This window comes from Aptenodytes forsteri, unplaced genomic scaffold (genome assembly GCF_000699145.1).
Source record: "Aptenodytes forsteri isolate BGI_AS27 unplaced genomic scaffold, ASM69914v1 Scaffold23, whole genome shotgun sequence".
Classification (NCBI taxonomy): Eukaryota; Metazoa; Chordata; class Aves; order Sphenisciformes; family Spheniscidae; genus Aptenodytes; species Aptenodytes forsteri.
In genome coordinates, this window is record NW_008796043.1 from 3,038,337 (window position 1) to 3,047,926 (window position 9,590).

General features: G+C 39.1%; 1 protein-coding gene across 1 annotated transcript in view; it reads left to right on the top strand.

Moving 5' to 3' along the window:
* Positions 1–5,716: 5,716 nt before the first annotated feature.
* DSC1 (desmocollin 1) overlaps positions 5,717–9,590 on the top strand; it is a gene marked incomplete at its 5' end in the record, with an annotated part of 29,708 nt that continues 25,834 nt past the window's right edge. The window contains one exon of the mRNA XM_009285628.1: positions 5,717–5,742. Within this exon, the coding sequence (XP_009283903.1) occupies positions 5,717–5,742 (26 nt within the window). The remainder of the gene's footprint in view (positions 5,743–9,590) is intronic.

A 9,590-nucleotide genomic window follows, 5' to 3' on the forward strand; every position in this document is an offset into this window, starting at 1 on the left:
TTAGCAAGTGTCTGGGCATCCCAGAATTACTTCTGCTAAAGTTAACAGGACTTTTAAAAACAGTATTCATGAGGAGGTTGCAGTATAGCATTGCAGAGACTCATTTGTATTGTAAACTCTAGGTAGCTCTCCAGCATCACAGTGGAGAATGGTATTACAGTCAGTAACCAATGTTAATTCCAGAAGAATCCATTAGAAATTGTAGTTCATTGACCCTTCCTTGCACATCCACTGGAGGACATCACAGAGACTTCCTGACATTTGTTATAAAAAGTTTAGGTTTTTAGCAAAAAGCTATGTCTTGGGGCATCTTCTCTCTACCTGGAGAGAGAAGAAATGTTGCTTTGGCTTCTGATACAAGAAAGATTCAGAGCATGTGAAATATTCTTAAATGATCTGATCCAAAGAAATAAAATATCAGGCATTCTAGAAAAAGATGCAAAAATAAAGGAGGAATTCCAAAACAAGGGCTTACGATACTGGGATCTGAGGGAAAATTACTTTCTGATCCTAAGTCTAATGATTGATGATATCTTATCCCTGACTGTTGCCAGTCTTTGATACCTTCCAAACTTTGAAGTAAGAGAATGAAAATTCCCCTGGAGTCTAAGCTGTGCATCAAAACTTGTAAAAATTCCTTCCTGTCCCATGTACAAATTAAGTGAATCTATGATCCATGGGATAAACTGAATTCAATAAAAGACACTGCAACAAATATTGCCAGCATATTAAAAGTAAGTACGAGTCTGTAAAACACTTCATAAACTTCACGAGCATCATATTTAAACAATGAAGGTTTCTTGCCTATTTTACTTAATTTGAAAAACACCTACAGAGTTTCACCCTTTTAATAGTTACACACCTTATACATCCAATGCCTTTTGTAAGATTATTATGCCTAAGAATCTCTCCAGCTCTGATGATTCTCCAGATGAATTTTAAAGAATAATCATATCTCCTCTAAAACTTCCACTTTGATAGCTTAAATAGACTTTTAAACTTTCTAAAATACCTTCTCCTATTATTATATTAGCCTTTCTCTATCTCTGTTCAAATTTATATTATTTTATAAGCATGGATGATAAAAACTTGAAGTGACATTTTAAAGAACATCTTGCTAATACTATGCACTGTAGCGCTAAAATTCCTCAGTCTTTACTGAAAATTATTTTTGTGATCTTAAAATGACTCCCTGTCATTCTAGATAGGATAGTCCTCCTGTGATCTGCCAGTAAATCCAGTTCCCTCTCTTGAAGTGCCAACTCCAGTTGATAAGCCTTCAGTTTAGAGTAAAAATTCTGGATTTAGTCCCTATGTGCATTACTTTCTACTATGCTATTTTATCCTACTTCTGTAATTCCAGTTCACAATGTGTGGCCTACCTGTTCCTATCAACACTGTCCGGATTTTTCAAGTGTTGCATCATCCACACCATGGATTATTAATGCAAACATTAATCTAAATTTTTAAAGCAGTATCATGAATAACGATATTAAGCAGAACTTGTTCCAAGACTGGTTCTTGGAAAACATAATTTCTAGCCTCTATCCATCTGGACAACTCTCTTATCAATGTATCTCATTGTAGTCTTCCCTTCAGCTATCATGTTAATCATTCCATAGTCCTTGTTTTAATTCCCATTTTCATTTCACTTCCTTTGATGTTCATTTTTATTATTTAATTGACTGCACCGATCCCATCTAAAGGATATCAAAGGATATCAAAGAAAGATATACTATAACATGACACAATCTACTTTTGCCAAAATCATATTGAATTTATCTGATTTGAACTCCACATTAGTGGTTACTCTTCCTTTCAAAATCTGCTATAGCATATTGTATTAAGGATAAATGAAGAATTCTTTTGGATATCCCACTTTTCCTTCTCAGATACATCTATCACACTTACTATTCTCTGAGAATAAATAAACTACCACTCCCAAAATTGCAGGTTCTTTTAAAATCACTGTTACTGGACATTATCCAGGCTGTTCAGATTTCATACATGCTTATTTTTGTATCCACCATGGACGTGATCATTTCCATTTCCTATCCTTGTTGGATAATCTTTCCTTAATCGTATACATAATTTCTTCTATTAAAACTGGGGCAAAGTATTAAGATCTGTGACATCTGATGTCCCTTAGTCTCCACCTGATCCTCAGGATATGGCCCTACTTGTCCCCTTCATATTATCTCTATAGTACTGTGGTTAGAAACCTTCTTATAATTTCCTTTAGTTTCTTTGAAGGATCTAGCTCAGATAGATATTTTGCCATTCTCACTGTATTTTTGTACTTTCCGACCTATAGATCAATAACCTTCTCATTTCAGTAAATTCCCTGATTACCTACAATGCCCTGTGTCAGGTGTTTAGTGGTCCAGGCAGGTCCATAGTTCTTCCCCATCTACATACTTCTTCTGCTTGAAACTCAAGCCCAGACTACTGAAATTTTATCTTCATGTGATTCCATGTCTCTTTCACATTTCAGTCCGTGGGTGCCTCTTAGTTGCTTTACAGCCTCAAAATTTGGTCTCATGAAACCTGAAGCTTTAATTATTACCAAGCTGTTTGTCTACACTGCACTTGAACCTACTGTGGCAGTTTTGAATCTATCTGTGCTCACTCGTTCCAAGATTACTTTCTCAAACAACTTTTCTCACTGCTCAGTCCCCGCTTTTAAATTAAGATTCGTGGCTTTTAAAGTTAATGTAACATGGCAGTATTTATAGTTCAGTGATACCTTAGTAAAGAAATCCGTCTGGTATTGTCTCCAAGAATACTCGAGCTGCTATCAGGGTATGATTGATTACTACTGTAACGTCTTAGCATTTTTTGTCAAAACTGTGTCGAGGAAATCTAAAATTTCCCATAACTCAGACTACTATGTATTTTTCTCATAGTTTCAAAGAGTTTTCTAACCCATATCCAACTCTGTTTTGCAGATTATAGAAACTCTCCAATGCGTTAGGGGAGTGCTCTTGTTCTTTTTAAAATAACCTATTCTTCGAGTGATTTCTACCTAATTGTTCTCTTTCATGCAAGGAATATGGATATAGAAAGTTTCGGTTTTGATACCTGATGTGAGTAAAAAGGAGTCATAGGATTAGTAAAGATAGTACATGAAAAAAATGTTTGATGAATAACACTCAAGGAACTCCCATATCAGCCCCTCCTATGCAATTTTATTATGCATCTTTGATGTAAGGCAAAATAAAGCTGTGCAGAACAAATACTTCCTGTTTAAAAATGTTCAACAAGCTATTTTCATTGTTATAATTTTTTTTTTCATTTAGATGTACTACTTTCTCAAATAATTTTCTTTATATGTAACTAGGAAAACAGAGAAGAAAGCATGATACAGAACTAAATCCAAACTCTAAATGTGCCCTATGAGCTTTTTAAAAAGCAAGAAATCACATTTGTCTCATATCACTTAACACCTTCACCTCTGCTAGATCTCTAGGAAAATTCAACAGACAGACTTTATGAGAGGAGAATAGAATTAAACTGCTTTACCACATCCTGTTGAAGGTCCATTAAATTCATCCTCTCTCTCACAGCAGATAGTAACTGATGTTTAGAGGGAAAGTATAAGAAGCAAAGCATGTGTGGCGTGGTCTTTTCCCTGTACACTCTCCAACTCTGCCAATCAGTATTTAGGGACTTCCAAAGTCAAGGGTTCAGACCTGTGTCTCTAGCAACCACTGATGAGCACACCCTGTGTTATTTTTTTCTTATCCTTTTTCTGACGTATTTATGCTTTTGTCCTCCATAATATGACAGCACTGAGTGGCACCATTTGATTATTTACTGTACAAGTAAAAGCGCTTGCTTTTATTTATCGCTATTGCCTGATAATTTCCTTTGATACCTTCTAAATTCTCAGCTTGCAAGAAACTGTGACTAAACATTCCCTATTTTTCTCCGTATGTCACTTGCTACATTGCAAACCTCTGTCATAGTCCTTTTCCTCACACGTCTGACTTTCCACCCACTGTCTTCCATTGCTGACACTACATTCAGTTTCATTATATGAAAACCACTCATTTTTATTTCCATTCTTGATAGCTTCTCTGCCTCCCATAGGTGTGTTCTCAGATGACTGGACCAGCATGCAGTATTCAAAGTGTAAATCCGTGAATTTACACGGTGGCATGATTGTGTTTTCTGTTTTGCATCCTCTCTTCCTTTCCTAGTAATTTTTAAGATGCCACTTGCTTTTCAAATGCCCCTGAGTAATGACTTAAGATTTTCTGAGAAACAACAGTAACCTTTACTGTGAGGGGTTTCTGCACTGAAACCTGTTTATGCTTTTTCCTGTAATTCAGGACCAAGTGTGTACGCTTCTAGAAAACAAATACTTATACTGTGGTAATAGTGAAGATTAGTTGGTTATAAATACCATTAGTTCTTCTCATAGCTACCACTTGACTGTCTAGATCATATCACCTATGGTAGATCTGTCTCTGTCATTTCTCATATCAAAAGAAAAGAGGAAGAAGCAGCATTTAGACAAACTTGTTAAACACAAAAAAGCTGCACTGAATTTTGTATTTGCAAGATGTATTTTGACTCCTACTGTTGAATTTTCTGCATTAGGTTAGTTTATGACACTTCATCACCAACCACCTCCTTTTAAATTCTTTTGTTTTGGGCCAAGTTTTTGATCTAATTTTGAAGAAACTACTTTCAGTGTGAGGTCTTTTGCTTCCTTTTGTTCTTTGTTTTGGCCTGAACATGTCAAGAAAAACGTTAATATTTCCTTCATTGTCACTTAGAGGTAGAATATTCTGGTTCCTCACTTCCAAATAAACTGACCAAATAAACTGACATGGCAGCCACTACTTTCCTGGCATTTCACCTGAAGAGACATTTTTTTATCCAAGTGTTAAATATGCCCATGCAATTTTAAATAAATTACTTCAATTTAATTTGAACATTCATTATCTGTATTTAAACTGATTTTACTAAAACAAAAACTATTCAATAAACTGTATCAATTTCTAAAAAGATCTTTTTATATAAAGATCTGCAGGTATATAGATTTAAATGGCAAAGAAAGACATTAACCAGCATTTGTTTGAAATAGCACAATGAAATATCTGATTATTTCCCAGTTCCAAAAAAGCACATGAAAATCAAGATCTGCTGTGACAACAGGTACACTCAGATCATGAAAAGTGCACCTTTTGTTAGGCAAATAGTGGTTTTCATATAATAATAATGAGAATTACTAAGCACAAACAGGAAAAGCTAGTTTAAGTACAGAAGGTGCTTTTTGTTATTCTGAGATGTAAAACTGATATAACTTAAAATTTAGACAGACATTTAAATGAAAGCAATTTCAAAATAGGAGATTTCATCTTAAATTTCAGACTATGCTTGCACTTTATTATGAGAAGAAGAGAAGTGCAAAAGCATGAGGCTACAGACTCCAGAGTCTTATTCAATCCAACCCTCGTGTGGGAATGAGTAATGTGTAAGGCTTCAGACCACTGATAATAATAATTCTCTAAATTAAAGATGAGCTTTATCCCATCTTCTTTGATGATTAAGAAAACCAAATTTTCAAAGCTAATTAGTTTCTCAGTTAGGGTCATTGTTGTTTACTGTTCAGGCACCCTTAAGGTAATTAGTACGTCTGACCTAAATTAAGAACATTTAGCACATTTTACTAACAATGCACAGTAACAGAAACCCCTGACCAAAATATGTGCTGGGCCTCTGTCTTCTGAGGTGGCCTACCAGGGAAGCAAATTTCACATCCAAGGATGCTTCCAACATAAACATCTGGCTGCGGGATCTTGGTTACTCGACTAGCAAAGGTTGCACCATCCTGCTGCCCAGGGAAAAGTGGCTTCCATGTTTTCCCAATCCTTTGTCGGTGTTATATTGCTCCACATGTTGTGAGGAGTTGAGCACAGCCAGCCAGGAAAGTACTCTGAACTACCTAAGGAAGCAGTAAGAACTGGTTTGCTCTTCTAGCTCAATAGTCTGCTGCCCTCAGCAGTAGAAAGTAGCTGGTTTTCAGAGAAAAAGAGCAGAAAACAGAAAATACTGAATATTCCTTCCTGTCATATACCCTGTCAGCTTCCAACAGTAAGCATTTTACAACTTTCTGAACCAAAGGTGGCACTGCTTTTAATATCCGTGGTCTACTTATTCTGGTACCTGACTATGAGAAACAGTAAGCAGTCCTTCCCAACTCATCTTCTCTGTATCATCACCAATTGTGTAGATGTCTGCCATACCACACCCACTTCTTTTTTCCAAGCTCAAGAATCCTGCTCCACTTAGTCTTCATAACCACAATCTTTTCTTGTTGCTTTTTTGTGCCATTTTTGCTTCTACTACTCCTTTTATGAAATGGGTTAATAGAATTGCAAACTGTTTTTAACATATGACGGTACCTGTGGTTGCAGAGAATATATAAAATTAAACATAAAGAGGTTTATGTTGTTTCTTTCCAAATAATTACTGCTGTTTTATTTCCCTTTGATTGACGTTGGTCACTGAGCTCATGATATTCCCAGAGAACTATCCCAAATCTATTCTCAGCGAGGTAACAGCAAGGCTAGAGCCTGTCATTCTGTTCTTATCACTTTAGTTAATCTTTCCATTATTACATTAATTTAGGATTTCAGTTATCAATTTATCACCCGTTCACTCAATATGGTAATATTCTTGTGTAACTTTGGGTAGTCAGCCTTAGATTTGGCTGTCATGAATACGACTAATTCTCCACTGTTATTGTGTTACTATTAATCTCCTTTCCCACATCTTTTATGAATATATGGACAGGTTCCAGCTGTCAACCTCCCCTACAGCAGAACTTCCATAATTCTTCTTTTCCTCATTTTAAACCACCTATGATCACAGTAAAAACTCTCCTGCTGTTGCAGTTTTCACTAGGATTTTTTTGGTGATGGGCTTTATCGGACTTTTTGAACTCTCCTGCACTGATTAGGTGAACCTTAGCAATGCGCTTACTGAGTCCAGCATTACATCGCAGTTGATCTGTGAGATACAACTTCCATCTACAAAAGTCACGCTAATTCTTCTCCAGTATTTCATACGTATTCATGTGCTCACTGAGCCTATGCTTTAAGAATCCCATATACTAAGTGGGCTCCAAGCTAGCCAAATTACAAGTAACTTTTTTAAAATTTTTTTTTCCACGTCTATGATGCATAACGCTATCAAAGTTTGACTTAACACTGTTGGAGGATTCATTCTGCAATAATGTGACTGTTGCGGACGTCTGTAGGGTCTCTGTGCCCAAAGTAGCATGAAACAAAGGACTGCTTTTCCCCTCACATTCTTGTTCTTTGACTCTAGCCCTAAGAATGCACTCACGGGAACTTTAAATACCAGCATATCCATGCACATCCACGGTCAAAAGCACTGCAAAGGAAGAAAGTTAATTCAGAGCTCCAGTCATGAGAGTTCCCTCATGTTCAAACAAAAGCCTCGAAATGTGTCCATAAGCTCACGGATACATAGCAAATAGGGCAGGGATTTACCGCAGTTACACAACATAACTCTTCCGATGGGCAGGCCAGCCCATTTTCAAATACCTCTCTGCTGCACAAATGCTTCCTGGTGATGAAGACGGCGTGAATGACTCTAGAAAGTGCTGCGACAAAAAGGCATTTACTCAGTCAGGTGGAATTTCCAACTGGATTTTTGAACAGCAGAGCAACTTTGACGTTACTGACACCAAGGAAGGCTCAACATTTTCCGGGAGAAGCTCACGGAAGCACAGGAGCACATGAGCGACCAACCATGTTGTGTCAGACCCAACGGCCTATCCAGCTGTGGCCGTAAGCTGATGCCCAGGAAAAGAACAAGGCTGCCAGCTATGACACTTCCACCAGCCTTGGGCTGAGGGTACCATGACCCCATCCCGTTGCTACGCCTGCCTATATCTCTCCTGCCAGTATTTGCCCAGTCTCCCCTTGAACTCTTGCAGACTTCTCACAACACAGAAGGAACTTCATGCTCAGTGTAGGTGTCCAGTGTGTTACCGCAAGTACCGAACGGCATGTAGGAGGAGGAAAACAGGAGTGGTACAAAGCCAGGCCAAAGTTTTAAGATTGTTAATTAGGGCTTTGAAATAGACAGTCTGGGTCAACCGACTCTAGGCACCGGTTCTGACAGATGTGGGTTTGTCCCACACTGACACTAAACAAAGAATTAAAAAGCTCAAAAAATGAAGTTCCGACCACAAGGTTAGTATTCCGGGTTACTACATTTGGAAATGATTGCAGGTCCAGACAAATTCATTCCCTTTCTATGTCCACAATTACTTGAACAGAGCATAAGGAATTAAAATACTTAGAAATTAGGCCCTGTGCTTTCTCACCTAGCTGCAAAACCCACTATGGAAAAGCGAAGGGCTGGATACAGCTGCAGGGGGCTGCAGGGTCTCTCGCCATGTGCTTAGGTGAACACCTGAGGTGGGACACGCCAGGTGAAGCTAACTGAAGGCCAGGGGTACGAGGTTGCTTCTTAAGACAAATCGGGCCTTACTAGTTGAAACAAAAAAATGAAACATTGCAGCCATTTTTCCTCTGCTCCCACTGAGTCTGTATGACGGAGCCTGGTGCAGTGTTGTACGTTTATGGTGCAACGAACAGCAGAGCCAGCCTGCAACAGCAACGTGCCGTGGGGTACTGCAGCACGCAGTTGTGTATGTTATCACAGGTTATCACAGTGCCCTGTGCCCAAAGAACTCTTGCAGTCCACCTCTCGCTTTCCCAGCACGCCGGGCCCAGGATGCACTTGTTTGTAGGCAAGCCATAGGGCACACGCTTGTGTAGCCTGTGCCCTACGGATTGCCCATAGGACTAAGAGGGGGACACGTCTGCGGTTTCAGCCATTCCAGCATTTCTCATGCCCACGCAAACGTGCAAGGGTCCCACTGCAACCGTTTCATGGTTACGCCCCCTCTACCTTCTTGCCACCCACAATATTGGTGACCTCAAAGAGTAAGCCAATGCCTTATGCTTCCAGATGCAACCAGGTTATTGATCCCTCTTACTGGCCTGAAAGAGTGAGAAACCGTAAGGTGCAAAGGCTGCGGAATATTTTTTAGAATTTTTGGCTCTTAATGGTGCATTTGAATGTAAACAAACATTGAAATGTATCTACCGACCCACTCCTTTTTGACGTGCTTTATGATTGGCAGATTAAAAAAAGTTACGCATCAGTAATCATTTTTTTTGAAGCAGAGTGAAAAAAATCCCTGAATCTACTAGCTTTTAATAGAAACGCCATTCCCCGCTCAGGCTCAAAGGTCTTCAATTGCAGGGCGTTTCCCTGGAAAGCCCACCTCCTGTGCGTGCAACCGCATCTCTGGGTTTATTATTTCTTTTATTCATCTGAAGCCACTCCGAACCCCGCAAGGCGAGCAGACACAGGTAAGCGCGTGCGGCCTGAAAGAAAACAGAACAAAACCCCCAAAAAAGAAATCCGGCCGAAAAGCCCAAGGCTCCGCTCGCGGTAACCACCCACTCTCCTCCGACCGGTCCGGCGCATTCTCCCCTCCCGACCCGGCCGGGCGTGCGCGATGGCGGCCGGGG